At 43.6% G+C, this 19754-nt stretch overlaps 3 protein-coding genes across 5 annotated transcripts in view; 2 read left to right on the top strand and 1 right to left on the bottom strand.

Annotated features, from left to right (window-relative positions):
* Positions 1-8398, bottom strand: part of grk4 (G protein-coupled receptor kinase 4) — a 36996-nt gene extending 28598 nt beyond the window's left edge. For both annotated transcript variants that reach the window (XM_076145306.1, XM_076145308.1), the window contains exon 1: positions 8037-8398. In XM_076145306.1, coding sequence (XP_076001421.1) covers positions 8037-8088 — 52 coding nt within the window. In that variant the 5' untranslated portion in view covers positions 8089-8398. The remainder of the gene's footprint in view (positions 1-8036) is intronic.
* Positions 8399-11755: 3357 nt separating this feature from the next.
* On the top strand, positions 11756-17951 carry LOC142994798 (target of Myb1 membrane trafficking protein). Of its 2 annotated transcripts, none has more exons than XM_076145655.1 (15): positions 11756-12286; positions 13766-13850; positions 14221-14299; positions 14469-14618; positions 14879-15013; positions 15123-15275; positions 15519-15635; positions 15976-16109; positions 16208-16250; positions 16502-16652; positions 16781-16859; positions 16954-17029; positions 17105-17164; positions 17296-17332; positions 17420-17951. In XM_076145655.1, the coding sequence occupies exons 1-15, from the start codon at positions 12214-12216 to the stop codon at positions 17563-17565; spliced, it is 1518 nt and encodes a 505-aa protein (XP_076001770.1). In that variant the 5' UTR covers positions 11756-12213; the 3' UTR covers positions 17566-17951. The 2 variants fall into 2 exon arrangements, with proteins under 2 accessions (XP_076001770.1, XP_076001769.1); XM_076145654.1 differs by having other exon boundaries at positions 12041-12286; positions 17293-17332; positions 17420-17949.
* A 148-nt stretch (positions 17952-18099) lies between these two features.
* LOC142994799 (noggin-2-like) lies at positions 18100-19540 on the top strand. Its single transcript, XM_076145656.1, has one exon. The coding sequence runs from the start codon at positions 18551-18553 to the stop codon at positions 19421-19423; it is 873 nt and encodes a 290-aa protein (XP_076001771.1). The 5' UTR covers positions 18100-18550; the 3' UTR covers positions 19424-19540.
* Positions 19541-19754: the final 214 nt, after the last annotated feature.

The raw sequence follows: 19754 nt of genomic DNA on the forward strand, positions 1-19754 counted from the left end.
CATTTCCAAAAACTGGAGTGAGGAAAAATAAAACAAACCTAACACAACAAAGGAAGACACAACCTTATTGCAACACTTCTACATATGGGCTAGTTAGAGTTTATTACTAGTTTCATATTGTATATATGATAATGCTGATCAGCAAACATTCACTTTAAGTACTATGAAAGAAATATCAGATGAAATTGCTGGAAGGGAAATGGCAACACAAGTACTTTCTGTTACAGTGATTCTCCGCTTTTTCATATTTGAGCATAAACACGGAGCAGTACAGCACTGACGTTTTCACAAGTTGTCCTTATTTTGCATCGACATATGGCAGAAGCCCCTCGTCTGTGCTGATGAACACATGCCACACGCCAACACACGTGGCCAATAGCCACAAGGCCACACAAATCCAGCCTGTTGGTGATGGTGACAGAGGACGACAGACGATGGCAGAAAGACACCACTATTTAAATGTTCACACATGCACGTAAGACTACGGCTGCTGTTCTATCTCCATGAGTACAACCTGAGAGAACCCTTCGATTGCACAATCTGCAACATAATCACCTATTGAGGTCAGAAATCGGGTCATGGTGCCCGTACAATATTCCTCCGACCGTAATAATAAAGATGTTGGAGCGTCCAAGGAAAATAAGTTAACACTAGGGAGCTGCCAGTGTGTGTGTGAGTGCTTTCAAAGCTGTGTTATTTTAGTTACAGAATACAATGAGCAACATGCCATCCTCACACACGTGCTTAACATGATTCACTCAATGAAGTGGCGTGATTCATGACAAAACGTCAATTTTAAAGAGATTCTTTAAGGCTTCCTTGAGCCACAAGTAGATCCAGAGCCACACCAAAAAACAACAAGGCCAATTAACTTGTTCCTTGGCTAAAGTTATGTCCACATTTCAGTCATTCAGATATCTTTCAAAACACAGATAACACAGATTGCCAAGGTATTTTTGGCTACACGTTTGGCACTCGTTCCCTCAAAGTTGGGTACCGGCCCGCGCCTCGTGGGATCCGATCACAGCCCAGCAGCTGGCTCATGCAGATCAAGGAGAAGTAGAACTTAAATGGTAGGAAATGAGAGAGGGTCACAGATAGTTTAGAGCCATTGTAACACGAGCGCGCACACACCAGCACAATAGCGCCGTGCTCTGATAAATGAACAGGCTGTTGCTTTCACAGCCCTTCTCTCAGTATAGTGTGATTGGCTGGAGTAGCCTCTGATAAAGAAAACATTAGCCCCTTGTATCTGTGTTGCCTATTCAAAGCAACGCTCCGGTGTTTGCTTAAGGTAATCCGTGTATGCACTCACACTGGAATACACACATCAGCTGAGAGAGAGAGAGAGGAGAGAGAGAGAGAGAGAGAGAAACATCAGGCAGCACTCCTCTAATCCTCACCTCCTTCCCTTCTCCTCCTCTCCAACTTCCTTTGGCTCCTTGTTCCCCCTCCCCCATATAAACAATTTCCTTCTCTTGTTGAGCCATCCATGAATTCTTCATGGCGGGCGCTCTCTCTCTATCTCTCCCTCTTACTCTGTGTCTCTCTGCACGGCACTGAGAGGAAACTTGTGTCATGTGCAAAATGGGGAACGACGTTACAACACGGGAGTAAATTCCAGAACAGGACAACAAAAGGAGCAGGCGATGGGACGGTGGGTCTGGCATGAGGGAGGATGCTGGGTCTTTCACAGGCACACACGGCTGCACGTGAACATGCACGCTCCTTCATTCCAGAGGCCAACTGCGTTGTTTTGCAAGACCTACGCTCGGCCCTCAGAACCATCGCCGCCTTCACGATCTTCCGTTCAAATCAAATCGAGACAGGCTTGAAAACTGACCCGTGTTTTCACAGAGTCTTAAGGGAGAAATGGGGGGGAGGGAATGACGCGAGACTAAACTTGAGCAAGGCACTCAGAACAAGAACAAACTGAAAGGTTGATCCTCTATACGTTATCTACAGCTGTCTCGCAGATGAGGAGCCCCGTGGTTTATTTCACGGTCGCGCTGAAAGAACAGAAACATCTCCTCATTTCCAGCGTGTAGCCCTTGACTGCAGAACACACCGCACACTTTACACCTTGAGGAATACCTTTGAGAAAACGCAGCGGTCACATACGAGAGCCAGAAGGCTGAAATACCAGCGGAAACCAATAAAATCATGAGCTCCCTCTGACATTTAATACACTTGCTACGAAACATAAATTGGGTGATAAAAGTTTTGACTTTGCCTAACCTCTAAAAACAATTTTCTTAACTTTTGGGGAAAAGAGAGCTTTATTTCAACCACAGGATATCGTAATGGTGTGACAGCTGGTTTCTCACAGAAACGCCCTTTTAATTGTCCAGCTGGCCCCCGTGTCCTTATGATGTTCACACAGAGCTTCACCAGCGCCTCTTCATGCTTAGTCAGCTTGCCAAGAAATATTGCTAATTAACATCCCAGTAGCTAGCCCACTAAAGGCTGCTGCCGACACCACTGAGCTGCGTACGTAACACGCTGCATCTTGTTCGCCACATGAGCCATTTGTGGGAGTAATGACTGTAAAATGTGCGCCACATAAAGGGACAGTCACCAAGAAATGTGTTTTATGAGACTCAGCTGGAGGAAACACCCCAGAGCGATGACAACAAGTGCTAGCCATGCTATGACCACAAAGCTAATAAACCTACGCTGGCTAACGTCATAAGCAAGCGCTCAAAGCAGCCCAAGGGGACTTGCTGGCGTACAGCTTGAAAGGTGGGAGGTGAACGAGGCAGAGTAGATGGCAACAATACGTGGAGGTTCTCAAACATTAAGGCAGAAATGGAAATGACTTCTATAAGTTTGCCAGAAGATTCTAAGCACGGTTCCTTTTTTATGTCAATAGAAACGATCAAAGAACACAGCGGAGAAATCTTGTCAAATCGGATTCAAGAATGATGAGTAATACCGGTGCAATGTCCTTCATGTCCTGTTACACTTTAAATTAGAATATCAAAATATGATTCTGTTCAAAAGAATGGAATCACTCAGAAAACATCACGTCTTCCATGGAAATTCATGGAATTGAAGTTGCTAAATGAATAGAAACTATGGTCAAGACATTGACAAGGTTGATTTCTGCTTGAAATAACAATTGTAGGATTCAAACTTTGCTTTCGTCACAGAATCCTCCATTTGCAGCACTTGCACTAGCCTTGCAGATGTTTGACATTCTAGCTGTCAATTTGTTGAGGTGATCTGCAGATACCCCGCCCCCCTTGCTTTCTGAAGCTCCTCCCACAGGTTGGATTGGTCGATAGGTACTTTGTTCGTACCATACGGTCAAGATGCTCCCACAACAGCTTGATAGGGTTGAGATCCGTCGACCCATCGGGGACAGATCGCCTGCTGACTGCTTCGTCCCTAAGGGGGTCTTGTATAATTTGGATCAGTACTTTTTGTCACTGTCCTGCTGTAGGATGAACCTGGCTCCAAACAAGCATCATCCACAGGGTCTGGCATAGCGTTGCAAAACAAAGTGATAGCATTCCTTGTTTAAGATTCCCTTCACCCACAGACCACGATGCTCCTCTCTGCGAATCCAAAACACCTCAAACTTGGATTTGACACTTTTTCCAATCCTCTTTCATACAATGTTGGCGTTCTGTTGCCAATTTGAATCTTTTCCTCTTATTGGCCACTCTTGGATATGGCTTGTTCTTTGAAACCGCTTTCTTGAGGGCCAGTTCCCTCACCAACCTCATCACTGTTGAATATGAGACTGGTGTTTTGTGGGTGGTATTTAATTAATAAGGCTGCCAGGAGAGGCGTCTATGCACCAGGGCCTCCAACTTCTCTTTCCATCCTGGTCAGAACCATTTTGCGGTGTTCTGTGACAGAACAGTCCACACCTTTGGAAGATACCATAACATGGAATAGCCTTCATATCTCAAAAAAACAACAGAAAGCTCTATTTGAGCAATTTTGAGACCACAATCGAACCCACAAACTGCTTAAACAACGCAACGGTTTTCAGCTGTGCCAACATAATTGCACAAGGTTTTCTAATGATGAATACACCTTTGAACATGGTATGTAAGCCAACCCAATGTGCCACTGGAAGACAGGAGGGATGGGTGCTGAAAACAGACTTCTGTATATCTACATAGATATTCCATTGAAAATCTGTCTTTTCCTGCTATGATAGTTATTTACAACATTAACAATGTCTAGACTGTATTGCTTATCTTGCCCATCTGATCACACATGGGAGGTTTGACTCAGTAACAAAAATAAAGCAGAAATGCTCACTGTGTGTCAGTGTGTGTGTGTGTGTGTGTGTGTGTGTGTGTGTGTGTGTGTGTGTGTGTGTGTGTGTGTGTGTGTGTGTGTGTGTAAACAACCTTTAGCATCAGTGATCCATACAGATTCGAATGAAAGAGGAATAACTTGTTTGGAATAACTCTTATTTGCTTGTTAAATGTTCATGTCTAACAAAACAGGGCAAACTTACTTTTCTTGTGTAAAATAAACACAAATTTAACAACTATTTTTCTTGGTGTGTTTGCTGTGCAAGTTATCCGAGTGCCTTTGTTTTCTCAATGTGGGACCTGACATTCCAAGGCAAATGACGCAGGTATTCCTGTGTCACATGACAATGTTGATGACTTTTGGTGGTGTTAATTTCTTGAAGTAAAGAGCCAAAACTGTCAAATTAATTATCCATATAACGTAACAAACTCGATTCTTAGGGGAGTTCGACCGTTTGTTACCCTGCATAGTTTTCATTTGGCTTTATTGCACACCAAACTGAACGCTCTTCATTTCCCAAAATGTTCCCTTGGCTTTATATCTCACTGCTTGACATTATAACCAGCTGATGACGATGCAGCAACTGTACAAACATCTGTGCAGATGACACAATATGGGAATTTGTTTTTTTCCAACCCCAAAACACTTTTCTAGTGGGCATCATAGACTTTATTCTAACCTTGTCTAAGCTTTTTAAATTCGTTTCATGTAGTTATAAGCCTGTATTTCCAGTTGTCCCTGTATTCCTCCCTCATCCCAAGTGCTTCCACAGCTCACCAGGGCTGTATAACTACTGTATATTTTCTGTTTACAATAAATGTAATCTTCACTTGGAAGCGGACTGAGACCACTTCAGCAGATCAGGGCTCACTTGTTTGCCGAGCACCTGAGAGCGGAGTCAGAGCTCAACCATGAAATGACCCACGCTGGCTGTAAAGTCGCCCTAATTGGGAATTTGCCATCAGATATGGTTCCTGAGTTATGTTCAGCATGTTTAGTTTCAAATTTAATTCTTTCAAACATGACCATCTGCTCACTTACGATATGGTGCTCTGCCAACTTAGGTGCAGCTAAATTATTGTGAGTGTCAGTGTATAATAATGGCATTTAAAAATTTACCCATGTCCTTTTTACTGCATTATGTAATGTTATTTTTCTGTGCATATCAGCCAACACACTGCACCAGTGTAAAATAGCTCTGTGCTAAGTCAATTCAATACAACTCAACTACGTTTTATATTTAAGTTATAGAAGAGTTGCAGTCGAACATTATCATTGGTACTGTGCATGTGATCCTATATTATACAAGATTATGTCACAATATATTCTTGGCTTCGCCTTTACAAACTGGAGGGAACACACCCATTGTCTCTGTCTAATACTGTAATGTGGTGGCGTTTCTTTTAATGTCAATAATATCATGTGTGAAATACACAAGCGGTCTGAAGGGAAGCAGCAGGCGTGACATCTCTAGAACACTAACCACTTCCCTTAACACGACTGTTCAACTGTAGCAGACAGAACACACCCTGTCAAAACAGTTACACCAGGCCTCCCAGTTTCACATGTTAATGTGTGTGTATACCATCAAACCTATGGGCACGAGGTTACCAGTCGCAGAGGTTTTGCAGGGATGTTTTTATAATGGAATGCTTTATCTGGACTGAGATGCTGCATCCGGACCAACAGGCGCCTATGGTTTGAAGCACTGTTGCATTCTTATTAGTACTACTTGCAATTGAATATCTTATCATTTACTCCCTCCACACTTAGGTCAGAACACAGAGTGATGATCTACAGAGGTGTCGGTGATAAACTGTCTTGCTCGAGGACATTTCAGCGGAACAAATACTTGCTGACTTGCTTGGATTTGGCTCCATCATTTGAAGGGTCGCCTCACTGCTGTGTTGTACACAGGGGCTTTGAAGCCATTTAACATAAATGTGACTGAGGAGAGAAGCTGGGATGAAAGGCCAAGCACTGGCCTCTGATCCACTGAAGAGTCTATCTGCCTCTCTGTGTGTGTGTGTGTGTGTGTGTGTGTGTGTGTGTGTGTGTGTGTGTGTGTGTGTGTGTGTGTGTGTGTGTGTGTGTGTGTGTGGTAAAGATGGGGGTTGGTGCCCAGCTTGTGACAATGGCACAAGTGAGAACTGTCAGTGACAAACTGAAACACTTACAGCTGGAAACACACGTTTTTGTCAGTCTATTCAGTGGCCTGTGCGTGCAATAGTGATCATTCAAAGCCATTTACCATTTTAAAATATGAAATAATCAACACTGTAAATGGTACAGCTGGAAGAATGTATAATAATATACTGTGTAAGCTGTAAATTGTGTTTGATTTGACATTGATTCTGTTCTTAAGGAACTAAATAATAAATCCCTATTGAAACTTCAACTAATAACTTACATACGTACTATTAATTGATCATTTACGTTTTTTTAGTTAGTTTAATCCATAAAATGCATAGAAATGAGTTACCAGAACCCCTGTTGGTGCATAATTCATCTGAGTTGCAGCCAAAAGCCCTAACTATAGCTTTTACACCTTCACGGGACAAAACTCCTGACAATGCCAAGCACCATTTAACTGCAGGTACGAAACCCTGATGCTGGTGAGGAAATGGATTCAGAGACGGCAACCATCCGCGTTTAGACTTGAATGGAAACGCAGTCCATAAAGCAAGCGAGCGAGGCCTCTGATCACAACGGGCCATGCGCGTAATGTGACCGACTGTGCTGTCAAATACAATGGATCAACTTGCACTATGGAGCTGCTGTCGAATCCCGATGGAAGAGAATTAAAAAACGGTGGAGCAGTGGAGCCTAAAGAGCCATGTTCCCTCCCCTGGCTGCTGCACGCCCACCCTGCGCCCACTCGCTGCCTGTAAAGTGGCCTCTCTGCTCTGTCATCTCCGGGAAAACAGATGGACCCTCGCCTCTTCCACCTCCAGGTGATCACCGGCACGGACACGGACACGCCGGGGCTGGTGACGCCTGTGTATATATGTGTGTGTGTGTGTGTGTGTGTGTGTGTGTGTGTGTGTGTGTGGAGGAGGGGGGTCGGTGTGCACACGGCTTCGCCCCCACGATCCCGGAGCTTTTTTCGGGGCCTTTCTCTACCTATAACACCGCTTTCTTCCCTCTCTACCATAAAAGCTCCACAATCACCAACCTAGCGGCAATGCAGCGAAATTAATATTTTCTGCGTCAAACATCACGTCCACTTTTACACACACACACACACACACACACACATCAAAATCACGCTATTAAAACACACAAATCTGCAGTGACAGGTAAAGTGATGCGGCTGTATGATGTCGCTGAGATTGATTGCGTAGATGTAAAGACATTAAAATGTGAACACGGTCAGCTGTGTGTGTGTGTGTTATGTCATCGTAAATGGTAAAAGCTAAATATCCCCCCCAAAAAATAATGTAACGTTTATTCAGCCGGACTCCATGTTAATCCGGTTGCTTAGGTGTGTGTGATGTTACACAAAAAACAGCTGATTTTTATCCGTGTGTGTGTGTGTGTGTGTGTGTGTGTGTGTGTGTGTGTGTGCGTGTGTGTGTGTGTGTGTGTTCGGAGGAAAGGCGCTGCGTAGGGATGAAGAAAGAGAGAAAGCGTCCATCCGAGAAGCGAAGCCGAACACTGGGGCTCGTTTACAGCAAAGCTCTCATGTCGTGTTGAATTGTGTTGGTGTGTGTCTGTGTGTGTGTGTGTGTGTGTGTGTGTGTGTGTGTGGCGCTTACCTTCCCTCGCCTTCAGGAGAACCGTGTTGGCCACGATATTTTCAATCTCCATTGTCAGAATGTGAATCCCGAGCAGTCGCGATACATTTCACTGAGCGGAACAGAGCCGGAGCGGGTTTCTGCTTAGACTTGCAGACGAGGAGGAAGATGATCGGGGCGCGCTGGGCCGACGCTGCACTGGCGCATAGTAGGTCCTAATGGTGTCCGTCCTTCTTCTCCATTGCAATATGTGTTTGATCGAAGCCTAACCTACGGAGCTGCGGCGACGACTACGAAAGACTTGTTAGCATTCACAGCCTGCCTCCCTCTCTCCGCTGCCTGCTTTCCTTCCTGCTTCGACTCACTCACTCCCTCCTCCTCCTCCTCCTCCTCCTCTTGGGCGAGAGAGAGAGAGAGAGAGAGAGAGAGAGAGAGAGAGAGAGAGAGAGAGAGAGAGAGAGAGAGAGAGAGAGAGAGAGAGAGAGAGAGAGAGAGAGAGAGAGAGAGAGAGAGAGAGAGAGAGAGAGAGAGAGAGAGAGTAGGAGGGATCAATTTACAACCAGAGCAACCACACAAACACACGCGTGCACGAGCGCGCACGCACGCACGTACACACGAGCGCATTCATGCACACTGTACATACAGTACATACATGCGATATCACTGCTTATGCCAATTATTGTGTCGCAGTGTTTTTGTTTTTTTCAAATCAATCTCTCTCTCACTCGCCCTGTGTGTGTGTGTGTGTGTGTGTGTGTGTGTGTGTGTGTGTGTGTGTGTGTGTGTGTGTGTGTGCGTGTGTCAGAGAGAGAGAGACCAACATGGCTTGCATAATATTCATTACAGCCACAGGCTGTGGAGCAGAGAGCCATTAGCTCTGTATAAACAGGATTCCTGATTTTGACATGAATGAATATGCTACTAATTTTAATTTTCTTTCCCATAATTTCCTGCAGCGTAGCTCTTTCATGTATTGTCTGGAAGTATAAATGCCATCGGGCCATAGAGGCCTGATACAAATGGCTTACTGTGTGAACAATGGTGTGTGGGGTCTAAGATGTTGCATTATGCCTTGCCTGGAGAAAAGAGATAACACACTGTGACCCAGCATCCCTCTGGGCTCACTGATCTCACCCTCTGATCTACTGAACCCTTGTTCCTGTGCGCTGCTTTGGGCGGTGCCACGTGTGTGCAAGGAGAAGATGAGGGCCGATTCACGTCCAAAACAAAACCGGTCAAGAGTTATACACGTACAGATTGAGAATGGAAATGTGTAAATCCCAGCTTTTACGTTGCATTTCCAGGTCATACAGGCGTTAAACAGAGGCCTGGGGATGAGACATGAGGGCCTACTACAGAAAAGATCCTAGTTTTTACCCCAACAAGCTGACTCATTTCTATTTCAATATGTCCCCCATATCTCAGACTGTCCATTGACATGAACTGTGGAAGACAATGTTACGTAATACCCCAAACAAAGTCAAAAGGATTGTTGACAGGAGGCTGCAAGTGTGAATTAAGGAACAAAACATGAAGGCTGGGTATGTTTGCTCTTATATCCTATTTCACATATTTTGTTTTATCGTTGCTGTCAATGTCTGATAACCATTTTTCAAACATAATTGGAAAATGGCACTTGAGTATATAATGTCGCCATTATAGAGTTAAATGCTGCCACATAGTGGTTAAATGTAATAACTACAGGAGCGACACAAATCGGTTTATATGAGGCATTTTTAAACATAAGCATATAACTTTACTGTCTCACTTTGCATATATATAACATTACCTCGCATGACTTTAGGAAATTGATGTCTTAATCATTAATTTTTTTTATTCTTAATTCATTTACTAAACCTACTTGTAAGCTTGTCATTTTCCCTACATTTCCCTAATTTCACTTTCTCAATTTTATCTTTTAGTTTTAATAAATCTATTACTGCATCACTTTCTTAAACTGAAACCTGATTCAATGCTGTTATTGTTTTTTTACTTTTAAATTTCATTTAGCTGGTATATCTGTTGGTTTAGTGGTTTCCATGGTAAATCCTTAAACCTTTGTTGAATTACTATTTTATCATAATTGTAGTTATTGTTACTATTCAACAATCAGCCAGAGAAGACACTTGGGCTTCAGTTACCTATGAAAAGTGCTTTACAAATAAAGTGATAGATTGATTGAGTTAGACACAGAACAGAATGGTGTGTTTATCTTTTTGGAATTGTTTTGGAAGCATTTCGACATCACATCCTTCCATGAATGTTCCATTACTCACATATCCTGTGTAGGTCAGAGGGTCGCTCGGCTCTATCCTAGCATGCATTGAGCAATTATTGGGGTATTATTGTCTATTCTGATACATAACAATAACATCTAAATATATCTAATGTACCATGATTACTTGGTTCTCTCAAAACCACATTTCCCAATTAAAGTTACAATTGTTGAACAGATGGTTTGACAATTCTTGTTTGAAATTCAACTAAAATATTCTGATACGTTGATACAGTGTTTTTAATTCTACTGGTCAACTCCCACAAATTTCAGAAACACAATCTTCACCTTTTTTTATATCTAGATGCCATGAGGCCCTATTGTGTCTACTGTGTGTGTGTGTGTGTGTGTGTGTGTGTGTGTGTGTGTGTGTGTGTGTGTGTGTGATCACTCACTTACTCAACGTCTTTTGGAACTCAGGAGCTAAGGAGGATAAAGATATGCGTTCCCAAATGTTGTGTAATAAAACCCTGAGGCTGATGAAATTCCAGTATGTACACAACACAGGTACACACACATACACACACACATGCACAATGAGGATATTTTAAGTCATGTGTTTGAGCTCTATAGGATTAGGAGCAGTAATATTTATACCATGTAGCTATTGCTGTTATGAGTGATTTAAATGACAAAAGCAAAATACCTCCAGTCAGTATTACAAATGTGGTGCCAAACTGCTGCAGTTGTCTTAAACATATCTAAGAAGTGACCACCAACAATGTTAATGTCAACTTGTTCTGGGAGACAAATATTGATTATTGTAGCTTTGTTTTAATACAATTGGATATCATTATGTACAGTGCATCTCTCTCAAAACTGTTTCATGTGTACAACTCTTAGGCCTTCAAATGTAATCTTGCTGCGTACTCTGCACTGCGTACTCTTCACTGCGTGTTTCTTGACAGTATGAGACTCAGTGGGTCTCATTAACCTCTGATTAAGTTTAGGAATAGCTGTTAAAAATATAAGTAAAAAATATACTTTCGAAATACATCAGAACAACAGCGAATAGATACAGACTAATAAATGATAAGTAATAATGAAAAACAAATGTGTATTGTTATATTCATGAAAAATCCATCAAAACTCGGCATCAAATTTCAACTGGAGCCATTGCTTCCCTATTTTAGATTGCCTCCTCTTTGTTGTAATGTAGCCTTTAAGACACTAGATGGTGCTGCTCACACACAAGCACTTTACTGAACCCAGACACAACGTAGAAGTATAGTTTCACAGCTAAAAATCAAATCATTCATCTGGGGATTCCAAATATTTGATAAGGAAGTTATAAACAACTACAACTAACGACAAATCCCCAAGTTACACCCTAGATGCGTTTTATTATTATTGTTGTTTAACTCCTGCTTTATAGAGGAACGCGTGCAAAAACAACTGCATGAAGGATTTTGTGTCAGCAGAGGGCGCTGTTCAGCATCAGAGCTCACAAGGCTCCCTTCGTGTTGGTGCTGAGGACTAACTGAAGCCACTCAGAAGATTAAATTCACCAAAAAATAAAGAAATTTAGAGGCCATCAGATTTTTTTTTAGCTATAACTCCGAACTTTGGAAATACCTTGGACCTTAGAGGATCCAAATGCAAGTTAATCCATCTCCACTATTCAAATGGGCAGGATTGAAAAAGGATAAAGGTTGTGATCAAACGATGGCAAAGAGAGCAACATGGTGACAGTGTGAATATGTGTGTGTGTGTGTGTGTGTGTGTATGTAACTTGTCTCTTTCATGGCATAAAGGACTGTGGTGTTTCCTGACTCGGTGCGTTCACGTGACCGCGCAGGGAGCCAGCGCGCCTCTGACGCAGCGCCTCTCAAAGCAAAAGGAAACACCGCAGTTTTGAGACGAGATTTGGCAAAAACAATTCTTCTTCTTCTCTCGCCGCGTTCTTGTCGGTAATTTCCCAGGATGTTTTCGATCGGGGAAACGATGGAGTTTCTCATAGGAAATCCCTTTTCAACACCTGTCGGTCAGAGAGTCGGTAAGTCGCAGTGGTTTTTTGGAACTATGAAGAAGTTTTTGTGCCGTTGGATTCAATTTGTAATCGTTAGTTTAACTGACAGGATCAATAACGTGAGCGTTTCCAATTATAGTCACACACATGCATGAACGCGATCATAACAATTGAATAAGAACGTCTCTTTTATGGGTTATTTGATACGAGGTCGAGTAGTAACGTGAACAAAATTTGACAGATTCGTAAAAGAATCCATCACAGCCAATGACTGGACAGGGGCGGGTTTAAGGTACACGTATGTTTGATCTGATTGGACAACGAGACTAGACTGACAGGGCATCTGTTGAATCGGTGCTATTCGTGACTACCAACATTTTCTCTCACTTCCTCGAGCATTTGGTGTTTGAAACGGTAAAGCGTCATACAATGTGACTGACGTCTTTTCACTGGCATGTCATAGGTTTATATCCAAGTTTCTCAGTGTTGATGAAGTTTCTCAGTGTTGATGAGCAGTGAACGTCACACACGCACACACACACACACACACACACACACACACACACAAACACTTCCTTCCTCTTATCTCATCCATTGACTTTCTCACACACAAGTCAGAGATGTTTCAGCCCCTTTCAGAGGGAATGAGAACAGAAAGCAGCTGACAGTCACATGAAACACTGGGAGTGAAGGGGAGGGAGGAGTGTGTGTGTGTATGTGTGTGTGTGTGTGTGTGTGTGTGTGTGTGTGGGTGGGTGGGTGGATTATTCCTTCCTTCCTATAATCCCACAGTAATTTACACGTTCCAGAGGTTTCAAAGGCTCTGAGAGTTCTGTGATTTGGACAAACAAAGCCAATAGGCAGTGCTTTTTGCTGCTGCTAGCTGTGACTGTTAGTTTGAGCTAGTTAAGCATCCACCTTACTTGTACCTCCAGACTCCAGACCTCCAGCTACTTCAGAATGGGATTCCTATGGATTCCATCTATGTTGTCGAATTGAAAAGAGATTTAGGCGACTATGTTAAGATCACAACTTATCAATCAGCCTCCACGTCCTAAGATTTGATGGCTTAGTAACGCCAGTTTGTAGTTGAATGTTTCTTATAATTCTTGTTTGCTCATATAACCACAACTCGGCAGAGAAACACTCACTTGTTGCGATGCACAGGAACGTCAGATAAGGCTACAAAATAACACACACACACACGCTAAAGGCAGAGCCAGATTGGAAGCATGTGTAAAAACAATGTAAACATTAGCTTTTGTAATGGCTTTGGTTTGAGTTTGGTTCCTTTTTTGTGTTTTTCTCCTTTATACTATCATAATTCTGTCACTGGGCACCACAGAGATGATACACACGTCTAATCCCATGTACCACGCGTCTGCCGAATCCATGTAGCACATATGGATGTAAACACTGCACGGCTCTGGAGTTGTATGATTACTGCACTTTCATTCACATTCATTCAGTCTGCTCTTGTCCCGGCTTTGCTTTCATTGTTGACAGAGCGGGCGACCGACGGCGCTCTGCAGTCGGAGGACTGGGCCCTCAACATGGAGATATGTGACATCATCAATGAGACGGATGATGGGTAAAGGACGACATTACGCCCTGTGTCACTGAGGAGCTGGCTGTCTTATGATGAGGCAGTCACCCTAACAACCATTTACTGTTTTATTCTGTTTGCAATGTGTTGATTTCTCTTGCCTGACCTACTTATGTGTAAGCCAGATCTCAGCCTGTTCTCTGCCTGCCTTGTAAAGCCCTGAGGAATGCCACTCACTGTATGCCTGACATGCAGACAGTGATTGTGTGTGTAGCTGTTTCAGCCCATCATTTTTACTATTAATGTTCCTTCAGCTAAAGCTTTTTGTGTGTTATTGCTGATTTAGATTTTTTGTCTTAAATATTGGAACGGACGAATAAGCAAAGTGATCACCTGGCTTTCTCTCTCTCTTCAGCCCCAAAGATGCAGCCAAAGCTATTAAGAAGAGGATAGTCGGAAGCAAGAACTTTGGAGAAATCATGCTGGCCCTAACTGTGAGTAATCGCCTATGACTAACTGGAGTCAGAGGGTAATGGAGGGGCCAGAGTGAATCCTAACTTACTTGAAGCCCAGTTGCTTCCAGCTTACATGATTCTAAACAACACAAAATCAGTAGTGAATCTGTTGCTGTATGTGTAAGATACTCGTATTGTGAGTCCACAGGTTCTTGAAGCATGTGTGAAGAACTGTGGCCACCGTTTCCAAGCCCTGGTGTGTTCCCAGGACTTTGTCGAAGGAGTCTTGGTCCGTTCCATTCTGCCCAAATATAACCCCCCCACTGCTCTTCATGAAAGGGTGCTCAGCCTCATACAGGTGTGTTTTCACGCTCGCAGCATTCAAGAAGAGCTGGTGGACAACGACTCTCTGTTCTGTCCTGTCTATGTTTGTCTACGTCCAGTCATATGTCACACTGTCCTAATCATGGTATGTGATCACAGACTAGCTGGAATGTCAATATTTGATCCAGTCAGGCAGTAGGACAGTTCCTCTCTGTTTTAATTCTCCATTTCTTCTCTCTGGTTTGGTTTGTAGCCATTTCATATTTAATTATGTATGCATTTTCCTTTGCACAGTCGTGGGCTGATGCGTTTCGCAGCACTCCCTCTCTGGCAGGGGTGGTCTGCGTGTACGACGACCTGAGGAGACGAGGTTTGGAGTTTCCGATGACAGACCTGGACGCTTTGTCCCCCATCCACACCCCAATCAGGGTCAGTCAGTCCACAGAGTGAAAACAAAGGCAAACATCCATATGTGTCATCGTCTCTCTCTCTCTCTCTCTCTCTGACCGTCTTGTCTGTCTTTGGTATCATCTTGCAGAGCATCCCAGAAAGTGAGTCACCTGAGACCACCACCCCTGTCCCACCTTCTCCACCTCAGTCACGACCGCAACCTCCTCCCACTTTTCCCACCCTGAACACGTCACCTCCAATCCCACCAAGTGAGAGACCTGTCTCCCTCTCTGCAGATCAGGTACCACTGCCCCTAAACTGACCCAGTTGAGAATGTGACACATAAGGAAGTGAGGCACGCTGTCACACTGTCCGTGGCGTTGCGGCATCGCCGAGCCACAGTTTCACTTCCTGTTTACTGTATTTGCCTGCAGCTTCATTTGCGTGTTTCCGGCGTGTCACAGGCATCAGCCAGCAATCTGGTGCATCTCATTGATGACTGATCATTGTTTTGATATGTGTGTGTCTACACCTGTGTGTCCAGGCACAGAAGTTGCACGGTGAGTTGGCGCTGGTGAAGGGAAATCTCAGCGTGATGTCAGAAATGCTGAACCAACTCATACCTGGACAAAGTCAGCCGGATGATATAGAGCTGCTACAGGTGTGTGTGTGTGTGTGTGTGTGTGTGTGTGTGTGTGTGTGTGTGTGTGTGTGTGTGTGTGTGTGTGTGTGTGTGTGTGTGTGTGTGTGTGTGTGTGTGTGTGTGTGTGTGTGTGTGTGTGTGTGTGTGTGTGTGTGTGTGTGTGTGTGTGTGTGTGTGTGTGTGTGTGCGATAGAATGTTGGTTGTATTTCTGAATTGTTACTTGTGAATACTGAATCACACACAATCTGTAATGTTAAACGGAACGTGTGTATACATACATAAGAATTACACATTTTCTTGACCAGAGTCCCAACACTTTCCCCTAAGTGTCCTCTCCCTCCTGTTTTGGCCATGCAGCAGCTGTACTCTGTGTGTAAGAGCATGCAGGCCCGGGTGGTGGAGCTCATCCCCCGGCTGCTGGATGAAGCGTTTATCGAAGACTTGCTGGTGGTCAATGATGATCTCAACAACGCCTTCATCCGCTACGAGAGGTGAGCTGCAACCTGGCTTTGCTTTCTAAGTCATCATTTTCAAAATTGCTTCTTTAATTCAGGCCAATTTCCCTCTTATAACTTTAAATGACGTCTAGGTTTGAGAGGCTTAACAAGGCACAAATCACAACTAGCGAACAGGTAAGAAAGGCTGATTTGTCTTATATCTAAATATGTAAAACTCTTTTATAGCTTCACATACTCTCATAATCTCATTTGCAGCTAACGAACTGAAAATTCATTGTAATTACACAAAGGTCATTCGTTTCATTGTTTTCTTTAAGTTGTGTACAGAAAGTAGAGATTTAATCCGTTTGCAAGCGCTAGAAATGATGGGATATGTGTACCTCTATGTACTCTATGTAACATAGACTCTGTCCTGCCCCCCTCAGCCTGCCCCCCTGTCCTGCCCCCCTACCAGCAGCCTCAGCCTCACTGACATCAGCCCGTCGCCTCAAACTGAAAGGCAACCAGCAGTCATAAAGACAACCAGCCAACCAGCAGTGACTGCGTGTTCCAATCAGGTGCATGCGGTCGGCCAAAGTGAGTAAACTGCGTCCTATCTGCTTCATATATACACGTTTTGTTTACACATTTTCTTCCATTGCATGTCATGTTTCAGGTTGATGGAGATTGATTGTAATTTTTTGTTGTAACTTTTTGTCCATCAGTGGTTGCAGCAGCAGAAGAGGAGGAGTTTGATATGTTTGCCCACACGAGAGGAAGTTCCCTGGCTGACCAGAGGAAAAGGTGAGAGGTGCCTGCTAATGATACAAATTCATACCATAATGCCCTGTACTCTCTTGCTCTCTCTCTTTCTCACTCTTCCTGTGTGTGTGTCCAGTGTCCGGTATGAGGACCCAGGAGCCGTGGAGGGGCTTGCTGGGGCCTTGGACACCAGATTGCAGGTCACAGGAGGGGTGTGTTAAATCCTTCCTAATAAACACATTTACATTCAAAGTGACATAAATAGCTGAAACGTCCTCCTCTCTTAGATGCCACCAGTGAAGAACTCTGAGCAGGGCGAACTTGACAGATGGTTGTCGTCCGATATGGTAAAAGCTTTAATATCAAGTCATACAGCGTTATTCATTCGTCATTATTTTGAAATAAACACTGTGTGTAATAGAAATATGATATAATGTTATTTACCCTTTGTGGTTTGTTTTCATTGGAAATACAGCAGGACCAGTCAGCAGTCAGCGAGGGCGTGTCCAGTGAAGGTATGTTGTTTTCTCTGTAACTGTAACTCCTTTCTCACACACACACACACACACACACACACATAATCATCTAACTGTCGTCCTCAGAGTTTGAGAAGTTCCTGGATGAACGGGCAAAGGAGGCGGAACACAGCAGCCAGCCAACTCGCCTCAAGACGCCTGACACATTCAGCACACCACCTCAGTCGTCCAGGCAACAAGAAAGAGCACAAGACCAGCTGTTTTCACTCTGACTTAGGGATCAAAAGTCGAGGAGTCAGTTAGACATAAAGGTCAACACACACCAACACACACATCCATCTCATAGGAAGTACACATTATCACATGCTGTGCCTTTTTTTGGATTCATAAGATCAGTTTTATCAGCACAGACAAGCCCAGTGCTCCGATTTCATGACTGTAATTATGTAGTGCAAACACATGTAATCTCTCTTTTTCTTTCACACACACACACACACACACACACACAGTGCCATGTGACGGCTTGAAGTTAAATGTATTTATGCCACATGTTTCTATGACTATATGAAAACTAGTAATATTTAAACAGACGTTAATTATATTGGAAATGTGTCATTTGTGCCTTTGACCCCGACAGCTGATTTTGTGCAGATTTGAATAAATGGGGCATTGTCCTGACCAAAGTGTTTCATCTCTTCTCTTCTGGTGCTGTGTCATCATCTAGGCCAACATGAGTGGGTCTTCCCCTCTCCTCCAACCTTCTATGAAGCATCCAATGAGATCAGATCTTCCATGTTGCTGTGAAATGTGTGATGCGGCTTCATCTCATACAGTTGCGTAATGCAACTGCATACAATTGCAGATGAGAGCTCAGTTACTGTTAATGCCATTTGCACAGTGCATGAGGAACCCACATTTTGCCTGCAATTCATCATTTTACATGGAACGAGACTGAACTTTCTCAGAACTGTCTTTTATTTTTGTATTGTTGAGTGTAGCCAAAACATGACAGCCTTGGCTGAAAAGTGGGAGCTCAGGTGTGTGTTCTGGATATGCTTGATAATATGTCTGTGTTTGTGTGATAAGACACTTTGGTATTGTGTTATTGTTCAACACTTCAAGGATGTCTGGTGCTAGGGACACAAAGTCCCCGAAGCAAACGCTAATAAGGAGACAGAACTCATAACTGAATGTGTGAAAAGGAAGATCAGATGAAACGTACTTCATTCTACTGTTCTAACATCCAGACCTGAGAACATGTTCAACTGGTTGAAGAACTGTGGAGTCCGTCTCACCTGGATTTCTGTGTGTGTCCTTCTGCATGGACGTGCTGTCTTTCCTTCAAACACTTTCGCCCAGAATCAGCATCTGAATGTCACCGTTGAAGAACAGAAGGACACAAGCTGGGATTCACCATTTCTTCAGCTGAGAGCCAGTCTGCTGTCTTATTCGCAGCCAATCCGCCCATATGCTCTGTTGACAAATGCTGACGACTACCATTATATTCCCAAGCCCAAACACAGGCGCCCCTCTCACCTTCACCGGGTTCTGGGATCCTCTTTTGACCCATTCTGGATGTCCATAGAGCAGCCATCTGAGATCTCTGGAATTTGGGTTCCGGACAAAGGTCACAGACACGGGGGACAGCTTCCCGCCAAGTTACCCAACTTCAGTGCCTCGTCTGAGCTGAAAGAAGCTTCGACAAACCTCAGACAGAAGCTGGAGAAGGAAGCAGCAGATGTGGACCTCAGCTCCCTGCCCTCAGATGTTTCCAGTTCAGTCCGAGATTGGCTGGTGCGCTCTGCCACATGTGGATTAAGTTACCAGTGGGTGGATCAGGGTCCAGCTTTTTGGCCACGATGGCTGCGGCAGACAGATTGTGTCAAATCAGACGGAGTACACAGCTGCTCCTTTCCAAGTGGGATGAAGTGCATGAGAGTTCAAACCATGCATATCAAGATTTTAGCTTGGGTCTGCATGGAAAGTGGAGACGGTGTTGACGGTGCTAAAGGGAAGGCTGACCGGTCTGATGGCACTGCTAAGAGAGAGACAGGTGGAGCAATGAAAATGTGCTTTTGGAGGCAAGTGCCCTATCCTGTGGTCACAGCATGTCAATGTTCATGTAAATAAATGTTTTTATTACCACTGGCTTGGGATTTTCAATTATCATGCAAGCATTTCTTGTTTTTTTTCTTACTGAAAAGTGAAATGTAATCTGTTTTTGCGGCTTCGTATTATTTGGTTTGAGTTGAGTGTAATAAATCTTTTGACTGTTAATTAAATGGCTGTTTAATTTCTATAAATCAGAAAAGTCTCTCAGCAAATTTTCCCTTTCTCAGAGATGTATAGTTCACACACACATCTACACATTCATGCTGAGGAGCTGATCAGGCTGATGAGAATCTTCTACTGCTTCTCTGAACTGAAGTAAGTATCTTCTGTGAATGCCAGAATGCCTTTT

This window comes from Genypterus blacodes, unplaced genomic scaffold (assembly GCF_046128005.1).
Source record: "Genypterus blacodes isolate CSIRO-AG114 ecotype Tasmania unplaced genomic scaffold, CSIRO-AGI_Gbla_v1 ptg000030l_1, whole genome shotgun sequence".
NCBI lineage: Eukaryota > Metazoa > Chordata > Actinopteri > Ophidiiformes > Ophidiidae > Genypterus > Genypterus blacodes.